General features: G+C 38.4%; 1 protein-coding gene across 4 annotated transcripts in view; it reads right to left on the bottom strand.

Moving 5' to 3' along the window:
* Positions 1–19,076, bottom strand: part of LOC137971201 (CCR4-NOT transcription complex subunit 3-like) — a 20,152-nt gene extending 1,076 nt beyond the window's left edge. Inside the window, exons 1-6 of one of the 4 annotated variants that reach the window (XM_068817964.1) lie at positions 18,700–19,076; positions 14,054–14,231; positions 11,033–13,501; positions 9,068–9,266; positions 2,028–2,160; positions 371–496 (exon numbers count right to left, since the gene is read on the bottom strand). In XM_068817964.1, the coding sequence (XP_068674065.1) occupies positions 371–496; positions 2,028–2,160; positions 9,068–9,123 (315 nt within the window). In that variant the 5' untranslated portion in view covers positions 9,124–9,266; positions 11,033–13,501; positions 14,054–14,231; positions 18,700–19,076. Of the gene's footprint in view, positions 1–370; positions 497–2,027; positions 2,161–9,067; positions 9,267–11,032; positions 13,502–14,053; positions 14,232–18,699 lie in introns of those variants that run through there. The other 3 variants (XM_068817965.1, XM_068817967.1, XM_068817966.1) reach the window with 3 other exon arrangements.
* Positions 19,077–19,397: the final 321 nt, after the last annotated feature.

Here is a 19,397-nt window from a genome sequence, read left to right as displayed (position 1 = left end):
AACTGCGGGGCCCGACCGGGGAACTGAAAAGGACAGGACTGAGAAAAGAGGGGGCGGTAGGATGGAAAAATTCACTATAAAAATACATGTAACACTCCTAAACTTGGTGCTGTTGATATGTGGTAAAAAATCGACTGGAAAAGTCAACGAACGATTAAAAATTGAGCATTGCTTTAGAGACCGAAAATGACGATAGCTTTTGCAAGTTTTAACTGATTTATTTCTATTTTCGAGATGCAACCGTTTCTATGAGCTAGTCTAAATTACGAAAATTCACAGAAAGCACTGAGAAACGGTTGGCACAATGCCCATTTATTAGTAAAAAGTAATCGCAAAAAGAAAAAAAACTCAGGTCCTCATTGAAACTTACTTGTTCGTATTCGTCAGTGATTGCCTTGGGCTCTTCGTGTCTTTGAAACCACATCATGTACCTGGTGTGGAATCTCCAGGACTGTTTTTTCAACGCTTTCGCAGCCAAGTACTGTGCTCTCGTTCCCTAAAATGATTAACCCACAATTAGTGAACCTCTTTACAGCTGTCTTGTTTCAGACTACCGATATTCAAAGGGGACAACGAAGCAAACGTTGCCTTCTCTCTCTTCCTACTGAAAGACACGTACAACAGTGTTACCGTTAGTTTTCACTCGAGTTGAGTACGATTAAAAGCTATACTACATGTACGTTGAAGGGGTATTTCTCCTGGTTTAACAGCCATCCTGTTTTGAAACAATTGGCCCAGGTTGTTAAACCAACCCTCGCAAGGGGCGCATGCAATCGTGGGCTGTGTTGCATGGAATCGGTAATCGTCACGTCACTTTTTAAGTGCTACTATGATCAATTTTATATCCCTTCAATTTTGCAGGTTTATCACATAAAATTAACATAGAAAACTGAAAAACGAGGGTTAACCGTTTGGAAATATCTGCATTGGTTCCGGAGATATTTAAGTTTGAAAAATGTGTATGTAAAATACGCAAATAAGATGACTAATGACGTCATTCACTCAACCTAAGATAAATTCAAGTATATAATAGAGCTATCTCGATCAATTTGCAGCAGCGGCCATTGAAACTTGGTAGGTTAATAGTTCTACAGGAAACGCACCTACTGCTATACAGAAATTGGTTCCATGACAACTCACTCTTTTCCAGTCCCCTCCAACCTGATTTCAATATTTTTGGTGATCTTAAGCTAGAAAAACATTTAACAAGACCACAACCTCGACCTAACATATGCATATGCTTGTAGGATCATCCAGACGAGGCACCATTGGCAAATATCAAAATAGAACGCCAAAGGTGACCAGCAAAGACTTTAATATCAGGGAGGTCTGGAACCAAGTATGTTATCATGGTAACAAAACTGTGGAGCACATTTACTAGAATCTTACTGCAAAGAATCAAGCATTTCTGATATAAATTGGCTGAGATATCTTTTTCATCATATTTGATAAAATAATTGCATATTTTAAAAACTTGAATATCTCTGGAACAAAAAGAGAGATTTGAAAATAGTAAACAGCATTCTTCTTCTCGTACAGACTAAGGGCGCGTTCGATTGACCCTATTCCGGAATAAGAATACGAGGCGTGATGATTAAAATGGTATGTTTGGCGCGTTTCGAAGCAGCAAGGATAATAAAAATATGTTTAAAATAGCGTTTTAGCCGATGTTTGACAATTTTAACGTGAATCTCCGTAAAAACGAAGGATTTCTAACTTATATTCCATGTATTCCTATTCGAGAATACGGTGAATCGAACGCACACTAAATATTTCTCTTAAAATCGCTTAGCTAGGAAAGATACGAATTTCGTCACAGTAGCACTTTAAGTACTGAAATTTCATTTTTTCAGTGAACCTCAAGTCCTAAACAAACTATTGTCGGTTCCTTCATTCACATTGCATTTGGGTAGTGTCTTCTAAACCACAACAAATCGCCGTGTTTGGATGAAGCCGACAAAATGAAAACCTAGTTACCTTTATGTACCTATTCACAATGAACAGTGACATGGAAACCAAATACTTACCTCTTGATAATAAAAAATGAAGAATAGCGTTTCAGTGGACAATCTCTGAAAGAATTCTATGGAGTCTACGTGTTGAGGAGGATGTTGATGATGATGTGCCGGTGTTGGATATGGATTCCGCGGTAAAAAAGGCCTGATGACAAAGAAATAATAGCTTAGAAGTTGACTTTCAATGGAGAATCAGTTTTTCAGACAAGAAATTGTCAACAGAGAGAGGTTCCAAGAGCGGCCCCACAAACGAATATAATCGTCTTGCTTTATCCTAGGTAAAAGCTGAGAGAGCGCTCTTGGGTGTGATGGGGTCAGCTTAATTCTTAACGAAGGATCGTTTTAGTAACTCATAAACAAAATTTAATTTGGAGTTCCTGCATCTAGCTTGGGTTGACTCACGAGGTCATAGCGAAGGGAGAAAGATAGAGTGCTAAGTAAAAAATACATGAAAATGATCGATGAAGGTCAGACTACAGTAAACTGATAAAACACCCGCAAATAATTAACAATTATTGGACGAGGTTGAGCAAAATGTCGTGATTTGTCAGTGTTGAGCAGATCAATTATTTGCCGAAGTCGAAGACTGAGGCAAATAATTGATCTGCGAGACACTGACAAATCACCATATTTTGCGATAACCGCGAGGTCAATAATTGTTTTATCATTTGATCACCGAGTTTGTTTTTTGTTTTCGTTTCCGAGAAGCCGTAAGCGCGCGCTGCCTTGCAGAGTCGAGCAATGGCACCAATCAATTGGTTTCCTTATCAGCATAATTTTATTTGTAGACTTCAAATTGTACTTAACGGTCAAACGTTCAATAACACCAGGCATCAAACAAAGCTGAAGAATTTTTCAAAGCGTATCCCGTCAAGTGAAGCTTTGGTGTAAAGCTCGCCATTTTTTTCTTTTCTGGCTTCAGCATAAAATCTCTTTAGTACATATGCATTCGCCAACTTGTCCTTCGCGTCGATGACACGAGTGACTCTTCGTCTACTTTTCTTTCCTTGAGATACTCTCTAAATAAGTTAAATGCAACTTTTGTTCCTTTCTTAGTATTCTCACTGTTCTTTCGATCTACTAAAGATGTCGAATCATTCTCTGACAGCTCGGGGAACCGATCTGTCATTTTCTCAATCTCGTTCCCAGAGTCTTCGTTCCCCTTGACCAGCGGGTCGGGTTACGAGAGACTCTGGGATAATCCGTTTCGAATGACAAGATTCTTGTCATGAACACCATTGCGCAGGCGTAGGCGTAACGCCAAAATGGCGGAGAAAGTGGAGGATTTGATTCACGATGGCATGCAATTTTCTTTAGCAAAATTAGGATATATCAACCTAGAACTGAAAAAGGAACAACATGACGTGTTGGAGCGATATCCCTGGATAAAAATCTGTGCTGAATATGTTACCAACGGGCTTTGTTTCTCAAGTGTTGCCTGGGATTTTCGATTAGAATTTGTGTAACGTGGAAATGTAAAGCAGATTGTGTCGCTGCTGAATGCACTGATCCGGGATTAGTTTCAAATGTTAAAAGACTGTCTTTGTTTTTTTGTATCGTGGAAGATGGAAGAGAGCGAAACACCAGGCTCTAACACATGATTCTTTCCAAAAGAATAAATCATTCTTTTAATCATAAAACTATGTGTTCGTTGAAGGATCTTTCACGTTAGATTCTTCGTCACCAGAGAAGGTTTAGGAATCTTTTCAAAAGAAGATGAGTTCTTTGGGTAAGAGTTCCCTTGCTGTTATAAAGAAGTAGAGGTCTTGAGGGAAGTATCATTTTGTATAAACAGAAAATGACTGTTCTCCACTAAATAATGAGAATTCTTGAATAGAGATGTATATTTCTAATTGGATAAACATGTTGATTTTTGGAATATTATTCTTCCATGAACCTATAATGTGCTTTCCAAATTTAGGAAATATATATACAGTGTACATACATACACAAGGCAATACATACAAGCCATAATCACAAAAACAACTCTGTTAAATTTCACTGAAATAATTAATGTTGCAGAACAAATACAAATTTCTGAAACTTAAATGCCTAAAAACACTAATGATTTCGAAAAATCTATGCAGCATGAAAAAATCAGCCAAACTATTTAGTGAACAAGATAAGTCCCTAGAAATGAAAACAGCTTGCAAGCACAAACTAACATACAAAAGAAATTCTCTTGAGGGGATGGTGTAGATCTTAAAGTGAGTGAAATTAAATAAATGAAAAGCGTTACACAAAAACAATTTTTGTAATTAAAATCTATCACTGTCCATTTTCCTTATATCACTTCTATCCCAACAAAAAAATTTAGCTGATCTGGAACTAATTCAAAGCACACATCCAAAGAACCAGCATTAAACAGGGCTGTCATTAATTTTCACCTGCAATATATCAAAAACTGATTCTAGTTTTCATTTCCTTCACAATGTGAGCTCAGGGTTAACAGCTGGTACAGGTGAATGTCCTTTATGGCAGCCCTGTGAAAACTTTCCAGTGCATGTGACAATTTAATTGACCACATTAGTAGTAGTACAAATTACTACATACCGGTAACATAACATGATTTGACATGGTATGAGTTAATTGCCTGACATGGTCATGTTCTGTACTATTTCTCGCCTGTTGTGCGACAAATCAAGAAATAAACTCGGGTATGTTTTTGTGTCAGGTTTCCATTAAGTTTGAAAGTAGAAGGGACCTTGTGACAGAGTGCGCAGGCACCCCTATATATAGTCTGGTTTTTGTTCTTGAGACCTCCTTTGAGGAATGGCGGGTACTGTACTCAGTGCAAGACGGGTGCTAGTACCCAGGTCCCAGATTCTAATAAAACCCTTGCATGCAAGTTAGTTCAAGCTCCTGTGGTGGTGCCACCGTTAATGCATGTAATAAGAGGCTATTAACTTTAAGCTAAAAGAGTAGAGACACCTTTTCTATACAGGGCATTTCTTTTTTGACGAATGCTAAATACCTACTCTCAAGAAACTCAGTGCAGACATGTTGGCTTTCTTGGATACTCTAGGTTAACCATGTAATGTACCCCAAACTGAGCAGAAAGACTCTGTTTGTATGAACTTACTTCCAGAAGAACCTCATTGTCAGCAATAATGAAAAGCTGTTGTTCATAATCGTCGGTCTCTGGGCACAGCACATGAACATCCCCACTTAAAACTGTTTAATTCACATAATCGTTTAAGTAAGGTCAAATTCCTTTAGGAGAGCAGAGAGATGCACACCGAAAGGTCAATGAAATTACCGGTATGTATCAAGCCAAATCAAAACTGCAAAAGCTGAAACTTCTTCATGAGGTTAAGACTAGTCATCCTTAATGTACTTTATATTCCATTTTTCCAGATGATCAGAGGTCAGTACCTATTTGGAACCATCAAATTTGACAGATTGGATGTTACAATATTATATATACATTGTATATTATCCTGAGAATGTTCATTTCTCATCTTACCCCCAAATAATGTAATCCCTTCCTCACTGCCAAAGGCTTTCTGTAGGGTGGCCAGCACCATACAAGTTTTGAAATGGTACTTTTCTCTTCAACTCTCTAACTAGCAATGCAAAAAAGCCTAAGGCTGTTGATTTTAACACTCCAAACAGGAATGGATTCTTGTCTACAAACCTTGAACCTAAATATTTCTTTTGTTGGCATAAAAAAAAAATTATATTAGAAACTGTTGACAACTGTACATACCAACATGAAGAAGTCAGTCTAACTTCAAAATAGACAGTATAATTTACTGACAACTTAACCGTTGAGACAAAATTTAAATTGAGGGGATGTGTGGAATACGTTCTCAAGTGACTAGAAATACTGCACAGTCTGCAATGCTACCTTCTCCTTTTGTTTCACAAAATTGTTAAAATTTATCAGAAATATAGGCTGCTGTAAAGTTGCTCCCAAACACACTGTAAAAGCATTAAGTCTGTGTCTAGATAATGAAACTAAATGAGCCAGGTAGTTCATTGATGGCAGCACTTAGCTCTCTTTTCTGTAGAGTAACAAGGGGTATCACTGATCCCCTTTAACCCCTGGGAGTGAGACTTGACAGATTTTACTCTGTCTAATTCCAGGGAGATTCTAGTTGTCAACTGTGGTCATCCTAGGGCGTTTGAGGTGTCAATGGGTTAAGCAGTCAAAAACTTTGTCCCTTCCATTAAATGGGATGCTAACCAATCACAGAATTTTTTACAAAGACTATCAAACATTTGTCAGTATTTAGTTGTATGCAGGTACATATAAAACTGAGAGATGATCAAGACCAATCTCATTCCCAGGTTCTCTTTTCTCTGCCTCCTTTGTCAGGACAAAGGAGGCAGAGAGGAGGTTGGATAAAGATCTGGCCTCAGTTGTTCAAAAAGTGGATAGCACTACCCACCAGGCCCCAGTTGTTCAAATGATTGATAGCACTATCCAGTGGATAAGTAATAGCGGAACCAACTGCACTTTCCAGTGTATAGCTATTTGTCCGGTAGAGAGTGTTATCCACCTTTAGAACAACTGGAGCCAGATAAATCACTATCCAGCAGATAAACACTACCAAAACCAATTGAGTTTGGATATCCAGTAGATAGTGATTTATCCCGCGGATAGCACTATCCCCCCTTCAAACAACTGGCGCCAGAACTCATACGGTCAACCAACATTTGAAGTCTCAAACACTTGATCACTGTGGCTTCAATAAGCAAATAATAACCGCCACTGTAATTAATACTGTGGGCTGAGCAATTACGGAGAAAAAACTCCTTATGTAGTGGTATGTTAAGGTACATGTACTTCAAAAGGAAGCACTTAATTACTCAAGAGAAAAGTGTCATTTTTGTAACTGACTTTTAAGTGCTACAAGAAATAGGCTCTAGAGGATGGTCGAGCTTTATATTACACCATTTTTTTTTTATTTCATCATAAATTAAACGTTAAGCTAAGTATTTGCATAACAAAGTCAACAACTGAAGTTTCCAGTTTTTCTAAGTACCTAAAATGTAAGACAAGTTCCATTGGATGTGAGATGTACATCTCATTTCATTGATTTGATTCTCTATATCTGATCTGACCTCTTCTTCCAATAGAGGTTGAGAACAGTGCAGTGTAATGAGACCAAATGAAACGCGAGTAAAATTTTCAACCTACCGAAAGGATTGCTTTGCATGCCAGAGAGACGGGCCTTCCACGATATTTTCAAAGCGTTCAACAGCACTGTCACAAGCCAAACGAGTTCTCTTTGCATCAGTAACTCTTTCTCTACCCAAAAACTCATCTGCTAAAGGTTTTCGCACCTTTCCAGGACACTCACATGTACGTAAGTAACTATACGAGAAGACCTTGATTCATATAATAATATACAGCAATTTGAAGATTCGGTATGAATACATTTTAAAGACATAAATACTCAGTGAGAGACAATTCCATTCCATTAGATTTAATAGGTTCTCACTCTTTGCTTTGGCTCCAAACTAATCAACGAACCAATCCAAACAATCATTAACAATCATACAATGCTCTGGGAAACCCCTCGCAGCACTCGCCTCGAGACCGAAATTGATTGCTCATGCTCAGACTTTCAACCAATCAAAAACTTTATCCAAACGGATTATCCCAGAGTCTCTCGTAACCCGACCCGCTGGTCAAGGGGAACGAAGACTCTGGGAACGAGATTGTCATTTTCTCACAAGAGCGTGATGTCAACTGCGCATGAGCAGAATGTTATTTGCAGCAGAACACTTATTTGTAGGCAGTTACTTGCAGGTCACGTGGTGGGCTCTCGGCCAATGAAAAGGAAGGGCAAAATCCATCGAATGATAACAACCTATGATTTCGGGTTTCAGGCTGATCAAGTTCTTATTTACAGCGTGCTTAGTGAGAAATCTGCCTCGAAATGTTCTTAAAATTTGTTTCAGAAATATTTTACATTTTTAAAACTGGATCATTGGATAATGCAATTCGAGAGTTTTGATTGGCTAAGCCATCATGGGTTATGAGCCATTATACCATGATCTACAAACACGGCAAGCATATGCGTGATTTTTTGGGCCTTTTTATATTTATTGTAGTCTAGTTTTCTATATTTTGGGGGCGTTTTTAATAAAACAATTATTCCACTCGCGCTTGCTGGATATGAGATGATTATAGCCAACTCGGCGATACGCGCCTCGTTGGCTATCTATCATCTCATATCCAACGCGCGCTCATGGAATAATTGTTAATTATACATTACTAGAGGATTAACCTGCACCCGGCAAATAGCCTGGGCCCGGTTGTTCAAAAGCTGATTAACTTAATCCAGGATTAGCGTAAACATTTGTTTCACATTTTCAACTTTTTGGTGAAAGTTTATTTTGTTTATTTTTGCTTTTCAAGATTGACTTCTTCTAATGAAAAGTTTTGCCCAAACTCAGCGTTGAACAGCATTTGGGCATAGAGAAATAAACTCCTTGATTAATTTTTAATCTGGGGTTAGCCTTAATCGGCTTTTGAACAACCAGGCTCTGGGATTCTGGTTTATGTTTTTGTTTTGGTGTTCTGATTCGCTTATAGGCCCTTCCAGCTAAACCAGGCAGGCCGACCAAAGGCTGACAAACATAGACCACAATACACCGGTAACTCCGCACCCTACTCTCTGTGAGCAGTGTTTGGGTTAACTTCTCACATGATCAACAACAGCGGTAGAGGAACGGGCCTTTTTAATTCGGTTAACAGTGCTCCTCCAGGCTTCAAACCCACGACCTCCATCCCGCACAGTAGTGAAAAAAAATCTTAACACATCTGTCATCACTTGAGAAGGAATTATTTGCAACATACGAGAAAGGAACGGTCTGACATAAAATTGCTTGAGTTGTCCTTGTCTATCAAGTTGAACGTTGAATAAGGGATGAAAGAAAATGTTTCATCTTTTCTTAGTGGAATAAAAAAATAACTCGTTTGGGGGAAAGGTCCACAGCTACCTTGCAGATACATGTACCCCTATTTCATTCGAGTAGCATGAGCAATAAGTTCCACCTAATAGGAAACTAGCTTTTAGTGTAGTTAATGATCACACCTGACTTTTTCGGAGTCTGCAGGAAGGGGTAGATGATGGTAGGCTGCCTCCAGCATAGCCAACTGATAACATCTTTCCTTGTTCAGAGGTACAGGACCTAACGGTGCCACGCCTAGGAGAGGCTGGAGATGTGCTGTGTTGGTCTCTTGTACCACCTTGTTCTCATCTGTTGTCTTACTACTGCTTGACTTCAGCAACGCTGCAAAAATACATACAAAAATACCAATTTAAACCGAAAGAGGGCAATTCTTACTCACTTTCTGAAAAATATTCATCTTTGTTTTCAAGTGCCACGACTAAAAAACGGAAAGAAAGCATGTTCCTTAAAGTGTAAGACTGCTAATTTGTAATGCAAGCTATGCAAGCTTTGATATAACAGTTCACCAAAAATCAAACAGAGGGCAATCGGCCTTTGAGATGGATCAATGAGAAAAATTGAAGAGGTGAAGACTCACTCACGTAAAGATAATGATCATAATAATAACCTTCATTAACGCGTCATGTGTATCTATTTTACATAAACTAGTAAATTAATTGGGGACACCCATCTACATTATAAATTGTTAAGATACAATACAAAATTAAAAGTTCTATACAATTACTTCAAATGCTATACAAATTTCTTATAACTGGCTACATAGATTACTAAAAATGATAAAACCACTGCCCTACGCTTAAAACACCTAAAATGATAACGACACTATCCTTACTCTAACCCTAAAGTCGATACATACAATAAGAACAAAAATGATGATGAATTGTTCTGATCAACCCATACACCGAGGGCAATCCTTACAATGATCATCTCCCACAAGAGTTTCTAAATTAGTTTTCCAGGCTAATCTTATTTTTGAACGGACTTACTGAATTACCGTTCTTAACGTCAGTTTTGACCAGTTTAGACTATGTTTATCATAAATGATTATAAAATAATTAGGATAGTACGCACAATCTCATTGGTCAATAGCTGTGTTTAGATGACAGTATGGAAACACGGCTGTGACATCACACGAATTTTGATTAGTTGTGTTTTCAGACGCGTGCTTTGATTGGCTGGTAGGAAATATGAGCGTGTATCAAGAAAATCTATATCAATCTAGAAGTAAAAAAAACAGAATTTCCTTCATTTGTCGAATTATCTTTGAGAAATATTTTATAAAAGCAATAGAGGACTTTTTTCCGTCTTTCCATGTAGCCTCATCTAAACACTCGGGGGAGTTGGGTGAATTCTAGACAGCTATGCAAACCCTCAACTGCGCCTCGGGTTTGCACAACTGTCTCGAATTCTCCCAACTCCTCCTCGTGTTTAGATGAGGCTACGGAAAGACGGAAAACGTCCTCCATTTCTTAATTATTTCACGGTGTTGTATCTAGTCACTATGAAGTCAGAGTTTTATAGATTGTACGAGCTACTCCTTTTCTGGAATAACACTTGGATGTACTCTGGACATAGACCATGCTTTACTCTGAACGTGAGTGTTGCAATGTCCTGTAACCTTTGGTTTCGTAGCGTGTTTACCTTGGCCATACAGGCTTCGGTTGTAGTAAACCCCGCAAGGAAGGACGATTGTTTGAGCCACTTTCTCCTTCATGGGATAATCCCAACAGCATACCAACAGCAAGTTTGTCTGTCCCCAGAGTCCGCTTTTCTTTTGGTCAACGCAAAGAACGCCAAAGCAGGAAGTGCGCGAATCACGGACTTCCGGCTCTTCTGCGCATTCTCAGAAATTTGAAACAATAGCGGTCCTCAACAGTTACAACATAAAACCATTACATTACCGAGACTGTGGCGACTGTGCCTGTGGCCAGAGTCCGTGTTCTTGTTACTGACCAAAAGAAAAACAGACTCTGGGGACGAGATTGAACCTCTGTGCCCAAAAGCAATAACATGGTGAAGAAAAACTTCTTTTGGGAAATTCATGACCTGTTAGGAATGAATTAACAGAGGTGGAAGAATTTACATACCTCTACTTCCTGAACTGTAGTCTGTTGGAGCTGGGACTGGATTACTTAACCCAGCCGTGGCCACTACTTGTGCTGCTATAGACTTTAGAGATCAAAAGGAGTTGGACGTTGAAGGCTGCTACAAATGACATGAAAATTAAGAAGATATCAAGTGTATATTCCTAGAAATGAATCAAAAACTGTAAATGTACAAAAGGGGTTAAGCCTCTTTCCCTTTCAAAATATAAGTTTGGTCTACAATGTTCTACAACAGCTTGCACTTCATGACTGAGGGGATTCCAGGAAATAATGTTCAGTTACAGAAGTGCTGGCCTAAAAAGAACTGACCTTGGAATTGACAGATTGATGACAATACCAAGGCAGTGGAATACATGCATATCTTGTCTTTCAATGGGTTACGTGCTTTAAACATTTTAAAATTGTTTGGCATTTATGATAAGCTTAATTGTACTATCTTGTCTACTGCTTATTGCTGCCGCAGTGAGTGACCCTGAAGCGAACCAACGAGGAAGCTCTCTAATCGGGAGGAGAACACATTTTTCTTTGAAACGCAAGGGATTGTCGTCAAATGCGCAAGGAATTGTGGTTACGCGCGAATGAAGGAAATAAAATGCGCGATATGATCATTAGAGCCTGCTCTGTTTTTCATTTCAAACTGCAGATAGTTTCAAGTCACACAACAAAAAATAACTGAAATTCAAAGTCGTTCAATGAAAAAGGCCACGAACTCGGAATGTTGGTGGAAACAAATCTTTTAATCACCTCTCCAATTCGCAGGTCTGTGCAATACATCGTTTCCGAGTTATTTGTCGAAGCGTTTCACGCAATTTTGTACATGTGGTTCACCAATATGGTGGCCTGTATTCAACGAAAACATCTGGAGTTCACGTTGCGATGAAGTCGCTTACTTTTTGCAACTGAGATAAACTACATGTGTATGAACACATCTCCTAATGTACTTGAAAGTCTTAAACATCTGAGATTCATAGGGATGGACAGTTTTTCAAGCAAATAGTTTTATATCGTGGTTTCACACAAGGTGACAATTTGGAAATTCAAAATACTGTATTTTCGAAACTTAAGACGTTATGGAACTGGGACCTTGAAAAAAGATTTATTTCTATGTAGGTCATCTTCAATCTCCTTCAGCTTAACATTCAGAAGGCCCTGCGATTTTGATGTTAGAATTTGAAGACGTCACTGTGAAAATCATGTATCGCTTTCTTTCTTCTCTCGAGTGGGGTCCAGAGGGAGGTCCAGTTGGGGGCCCAAGTTTTGTACTGTCCCTGCTCAAGGAAGACCTATTAAAATCTCCCTTCAATTCCATGCACAAACCGTCGTTAAATTACCGCAAGCATAATTGAACATCTTCCTTCCTCTCGGCAGCATTTCTACCATTTAGGTAAACTAGTTGCTAAAATAATAATGTGCAGAAGTCTGTTTTTCACAGGGCACCTTCACGATTAAGGCTGACAGGAGAAGTTGCTTTAAAGTTAACTAAAAAAATAGCTATGTACCCAAGTTGGTACAGGATTGGTCATGTGATGAGGACCACTCAGAATTGACTTAGTCTGGTTGGATGACGAAACCAAAGAATCTCCTATTGAAATAGCAGGGTTGGAGAGTACTGAACTTGAGACCAGTGGTGTATACATCGATAATTTAACCCCAATGATATCTGAAGCTTGCGTGGCCATTTTGATGTTTCAATTAATCGCTCAAAAGTGAAGGCTATGTTGATCAGTTGTTCATTTGAACAGGAAGGTTAATTTATTAGTGGATCTAAATTTTTAATTCTTGGTTAAGCCTTTTTCTTTTCAATCAAAAACCAATGTGCCTTTGTTTATATGCTAATGAGGGACGCACGCCAAAAACAAAGGATTCCGTTAAAATACGAATCTCAATTTTCGGTGCTGTTTTAGCAGAAAAAAAGTGCGTATTATACATGGGTAAATACGGTATGTGGCTGAATGGCGAATGAAGGCCACTGGCCACTTCCACCTAGGGTCAAAACAAGATACGAAACTTTAGTGAACACATTCAGGAATGAACACTGATAAAACATTGAAACAATTAATTTTTGTAATTAAAATTGGATGGCCGCAATGTTTAGTACCAGACAGCTGTGCTTTCGGAAAGGGACCACCATATAATTATGCATAAATACCATCATTGTTTTAGCAGGACCAGGCTCACATTGTCACCATGAACTTTACCTGTAGGTTTTGAACCAGATTCCAGGAAGACACTCTTTTTGTCACAATCAGTGTTGCAAACTTTCTTTCAAGATAAATTAATAGTGTTGGAATGAGTGGGGAAATTTCTTCCACAGAAAAAGAAAATGGCTATTTTGGTGTAAACAATGCATACCAGCCAGCGACTGTTCTCAATTTTCCCAGAAATTCGGAAAGACTGATCATAATTATCCTTCTTTGGTTCATCTGTCTTGGTATATTAATAGATCTAAAACTACACAAATTTTGAAGGAAACATAAAATTAATTCATACAGCATTAACAAATAATTGTGCACTTGTGATTGTTTGTTAGCAAAACAAAAAGAGGAAAATTATACAAATTTTTCCAATCCTTCAAAGAAAAAGTAAAACAGTTAAAATTCTTAGACAAATTGAGCTTGGTGTTTGACTTGAGACTGGCTAAGCTTGTTACAGGAATAACCTAATTCAACAAAATGCTGTGAGAAATGCATTTTTAACAGCCAAAACGGCCAAGTGTCGTGTGAAGTGGCATCTTGACCTCGCTGACTTCAACCAAAGGGATGGGAGCGAGCACCTTCACAATGCAATGTGATACAAATCTAGACACCAAAAACTTGTAATAATATTGATTCCCCAATACATTCTAAAACAGAAATGTCATTTAAGAATAATTAATACAGAAAAAAAGGATTCTTATTTAGAAAAGTGTACATGAATCAGTAGTCTGAAACATAATGTTCCACAGCATTACTATCTGTGATACACTAGAATAATAATAATAATTATACACACAGACCCACATACCTGACTGTTAGAACAACAATTTTTCTCATTCCTATCACCAAGACAAATTTCAGGGCAGATACCACACACCCCACAAACAACATCATCCAAACTTAAAATAATTTCAAAACTGTCAATAAAAGCCACTGTAGAGAAGATCCTTAGTATAAGCAAGCTGGTTGTCTGTTGGAGAGTTCTCCTAGTGTAAAAAGTAACATACAGATAGTTAAAGTTCAGCTTCTCCATGGATATGATGTGGGGCTCATAATTCTTAGGTAGGAAAGTCTTCAATATACACTGTTCAAAGTTCAAATTTTGTTTGGAAGTCTTTTATTTTAAAAAGGATTGTTTTATTGGTAGGGCCAAATAAACTCCTCTTTTCAAATTTATGTATATGTTTGTATCTAGGGATTTGAATAAACATGTATTGCATTGCACTGTATTGTATTAGGTACTGTATGGCAAGCCGTTTGTAGCAAAATTTAACCTTAGATATATATGTTCAATCCTTGAAATAAAGGTTTAATTTAAAGTCATAAAAGGCATTCAATGCAATCCAATCCTTAAATTTTATATGCAATGCAATACCGCAAATATTGATTCAATCCAATTCTGAAATTTTATTTCTAATGCAATACCACAAATATTGATTCAATGCAATCCTTAAATTTATATGCAATCCGAAAATATATGTTCAATCTTCCTGGGACGAGTGCAGTCATATAGAACCAGAGGTATAGAACAAAAGATGGCAGCAGAATGAGAAGAAAAATTTGAGATAGAAGTTGAGTTTCCCAAATTTCTAGGAGAACTTGTGGATAGAACCGAGACAATATTTGAGAACTTTGACACAGAAGCTGCAGAAACGCAGGCGGAAGTTCTTGATCAAACAATTAGCCTGCATTGCTCGATGAAAGAGTGTTGCAACCCTAGACACGAGGGACAAGGAAAATCTCGATTCCATCGCTGGGGCCTTAGTAGATGTGCTTAATGTGCTTTCTCGCCGGACTATCACTCCGTCTACTGTGGCTGCGGATTCAGGTACAATAGATAGGGATAAAGGAAAAAATCCCGGAAGACCATCTCTCAAAATTCCTGTTGAGGTGCTAGAAGAACTGCGAGGACTGGGAATTCACTCGGAGTTTCGAGGTGGACAGTTAACAGATGAGTAGCAGAGTATAGTTTATAGGATATGAGGGGCTTTGAACGAATTACTTGATGAAAGACTCAACCGGATCATTCAAGATTACATAAACAACCATGGGAGTGCGTCTAAATGAAACATAATTTAGCCGGTTACCTGAAATCTTTTGGGTTACGGATTCAACGTCAAAGAGTCAGACAAAGGTTGGCGAAGCTAGATCCCGAAAATAATGCCTTAAGATGGGGTGCTACCATACAGCGCAGGAAGTACAATCTGCCTTGGCCAAACTCACTTTGGCATCTTGATGGATGTCGCAATCCCGACTGCTACGTACTTATCGATCGGGAGACGCAGTTTCTACCTCAGAACCACGATTGTAAAATTAGATGGATTTCTTTATTCATCTTCGATTACAGTCAATATCATGGCACGTGGCGGAAAAACTACAACAGCGAAATGAACACTGAAATAAGAAACCTAGCTTAAATGAAAGAAGAAAAAATGGAACAAATAAAAAAGAAACATTGGAAAGTAAAGTCACTTACGTTGTCCAACTCCTAGCGGTATAGGATAAACAGAAGAACGAAAAACTTAAAACAGATGGTTTGCTCAAAAACTCCCTTTGTGATAGAAAAACTCCAAAGACTGAACTAGAAAAACTGCCTGCCCACTTAAGTTATCCTATTACGTTAATCACTTGCTAAATCAATGCAAATTAATAAAACGGAAACAAGCGTGACTCGCGCGACAATGGACATCACTCATTTATTAGGTGGAAGCTGGTATATCAAGGTTGCATAGACGGGTTTTCTAGAAGAATAATCCTACTATAATGTAGTCCCAATTATAGAGCCGAAACAGGTCTGGGATTGAAAAGGAATGTTGTGCTAAGTAGCATGTGGATGTGTCTGTGTCAAGTGAGTTCAAGTGAGTTTGGGTTCGATTCCCACCTGGGTCAGAGATTTTTCTCTGTCATAAGGTGTTGCATAAGAAGTTCCTGATGCTGTGGATCAGCGAAGGTTCTTCATCCATCATATGCACACAGTAGCGTTGGCCTCCATCAAGATGCCAAAGTGAGTTTGGCCAAGGCACCTTGTACTTCCTGCACTGTATGGTAGCACCCCATCTCAAGGCATTATTTTCGGGATCTAGCTTCGCCAACCTTTGTCTGACTCTTCGACATTGAATCTGTAACCCAAAAGATTTCACGTAACCGGCTATTATGTTTCATCTAGACGCACTCCCATGGTTGTTTATGTAATCTTGAATGATCTGGTCGAGTCTTTCATCAGGTAATTCATTCAAAGCCCCTCATATCCTATAAACCATACTCTGCAACTCATCTGTTAACTGTCCACCTCAAAACTCCGAGTGAATTCCCAGTGAATTCTCCAAGTGAATTCCCAGTCCTTGCAGTTCTTCTAGCATCTCAACAGGAATTTTGAAAGATGGTCTTCCGGGATTTTTTCCTTTATCCCTATCTATCGTACCTGAATCCGCAGCCACAGTAGACGGAGTGATAGTCCGGCGACAAAGCACATTAAGGACATCTACTAAGGCCCCAGCGATGGAATCGAGATTTTCCTTGTCCCTCGTGTCTAGGGTTGCAACACTCTTTCATCGAGCAATGCAGGCTAATTGTTTGATCAAGAACTTCCGCCCGCGTTTCTGCAGCTTCTGTGTCAAAGTTCTCAAATATTGTCTCGGTTCTATCCACAAGTTCTCCTAGAAATTTGGGAAACTCAACTTCTATCTCAAATTTTTCTTCTCATTCTGCTGCCATCTTTTGTTCTATACCTCTGGTTCTATATGACTGCACTCGTCCCAGGAAGATTGAACATATATTTTCGGATTGCATAAAAATTTAAGGATTGCATTGAATCAATATTCATGGTATTGCATTACATATAAAATTTGAGAATTGGATTGAATCAATATTTGCGGTATTGCATATAAAATTTAAGGATTGGATTGCATTGAATGCCTTTTATGACTTTAAATTAAACCTTTATTTCAAGGATTGAACATATATATCTAAGATTAAATTTTGCTACAAACGGCTTGCCATACAGTACCTAATACAATACAGTGCAATGCAATACATGTTTATTCAAATCCCTAGATACAAACATATACATAAATTTGAAAAGAGGAGTTTATTTAGCCCTACCAATAAAACTATCCTTTTTAAAATAATGTCTAGGGTTCCAACACTCTTTCATCGACATAAGAAGGCTAATTGTTTGATCAAGAACTTCCGCCTGCGTTTCTGCAGCTTCTGTGTCAAAGTCCTCAAATATTGTCTCGGTTCTATCCACAAGTTCTCCTAGAAATTTGGGAAACTCAACTTCTATGTCAAATTTTTCTTCTCACTCTGCTGCCATCTTTTGTTCTATACCTCTGGTTCTACATGGCTGCGCTCGTCCCAGGAAGATTGAACATATATTTTCGGATTGCATATAAATTTAAGGATTGCATTGAATCAATATTTGTGGTATTGCATTATGTATAACATTTAAGAATTGTATTGAATCAATATTCGTGGTATTGGATTAAATATAAAATTTAAGGATTGGATTGAATCAATATTTGCGGTATGGCATTGCATATAAAATTTAAGAATTGGATTGCATTGAATGCCTTTTATGACTTTAAATTAAACCTTTATTTAAAGGATTGAACATATATATCTAAGATTAAATTTTGCTACAAACGGCTTGCCATAGTACTGATTTTGGTACTGAACATGGGACAAATAAATACAAATATAAATTTTCACCAAAGAAAAGAATGGACTTCAGGCTACCTATGTTATATGAAAAATGGAACAGCCAATTTTATGCGATAAAAATAAAATTATTGGCTTTTCTCCAGTGTTTGCACCCTGGCATACATGATGGTATTTCATAGTGAATTAGCATGAAACCCTGATACCATCATATAGCTGCTATTGCTATGGTGTATATGTAATTCATTATTGTTCTTAAAAAAGAGAATAGTTTCTGACAAATCTCTCTGCTTTTCATTCTGAGGACTGGCAGTTTTGACAGGATCACATTGCCAAGGGGATGCCCTCTTTAAAAATATTCTCTAGATTCAAGCAAGACATCCAGAGATATCAAAACTTTGTCGCAAATGTTAAAAAGTCCTGATAATGCAAAAGGACAATAATTATTATAAGAGACAATTGAACACCTTAAATTTCGCATTGGCAGTGCCATTTGAATCTTCATGAATATATGCTTAATAAAATTTTCCCCCAAAGGAAAATAGTCCCACCAGACTAATCTTGTTGGCTTTCTGGGTGAGACTGGGTTGTGGATTCACTGGTACTCCAGTGGTAAACAAGACGTTTAGTCTCATCGTGGCAGACATTGGATAAAGAAAACAAACACACCTCAATTGCAAGTTATAGTAAAATACATAGACCATACATGGATAGACCATAGATTTATCTGTGGACGAAAACTGCTCCAAGGAAGAGAATAGTAAATGATCGAAGGTGAAGGCAGTGTGCTCTTACCTCTTGATGAGAACTGGCGACAATCTTTAGCGGTGCAGATATACCCACTCTTGCTCTTGCCTCTTTTTTTACATGGCAAAATCCAAGTGGGTTACTTGCTATGGGAAATCCAAACACAGCAAAGGACTGCTCAGATACTTGAACCACAGCTAGGAAGAGTGCAAGAAGGTAGCGACGAAACAACCTCTCGCAATTTCGTTCCGACAGTGTCACTGCACGGGTAATCAGAAGTGTTGGGATAGTACATGGCCACAGCAATTGAGTTTTCAGGGTTTTTATCCAACATTACATGATCGCATTCCAATTGCGAGGCTTTATCACTGTTCTTGTGAACAGACCGCACAATGGGACATTCCATTTTTTATCCGCACCCCCCCTATGGAAGGCATTTTTTTGAAATGTCAAGAAGGACCCTGTCGGAATCTGGATTTTCTGCTTCAGTTTACGGGGTCGGAATCGGGAGTCTTTGTTCTATACAAAAACGGGCCTGTCGGAATCAAGCTTCAGAGTAAAAGGGGCCTGTCGGAATCTAACTTCAGAGGTGAAAGGGACCTGTTGGAATCTGATTTCAGAGCAAAAGGGACCTGTCGGAAAAATGCCTTCCATAGGGGGGGGTGCGGATAAAAAATGGAATGTCCCAATCTTGCACTCTTCGCGCGTGCACAACCACTTGTCGCCGCTACTGGTTACAAAACATC

Source organism: Montipora foliosa, chromosome 9 (assembly GCF_036669935.1).
Source record: "Montipora foliosa isolate CH-2021 chromosome 9, ASM3666993v2, whole genome shotgun sequence".
Taxonomy (NCBI): domain Eukaryota; kingdom Metazoa; phylum Cnidaria; class Anthozoa; order Scleractinia; family Acroporidae; genus Montipora; species Montipora foliosa.
This window is presented reverse-complemented; position numbering and strand designations above follow the sequence as displayed.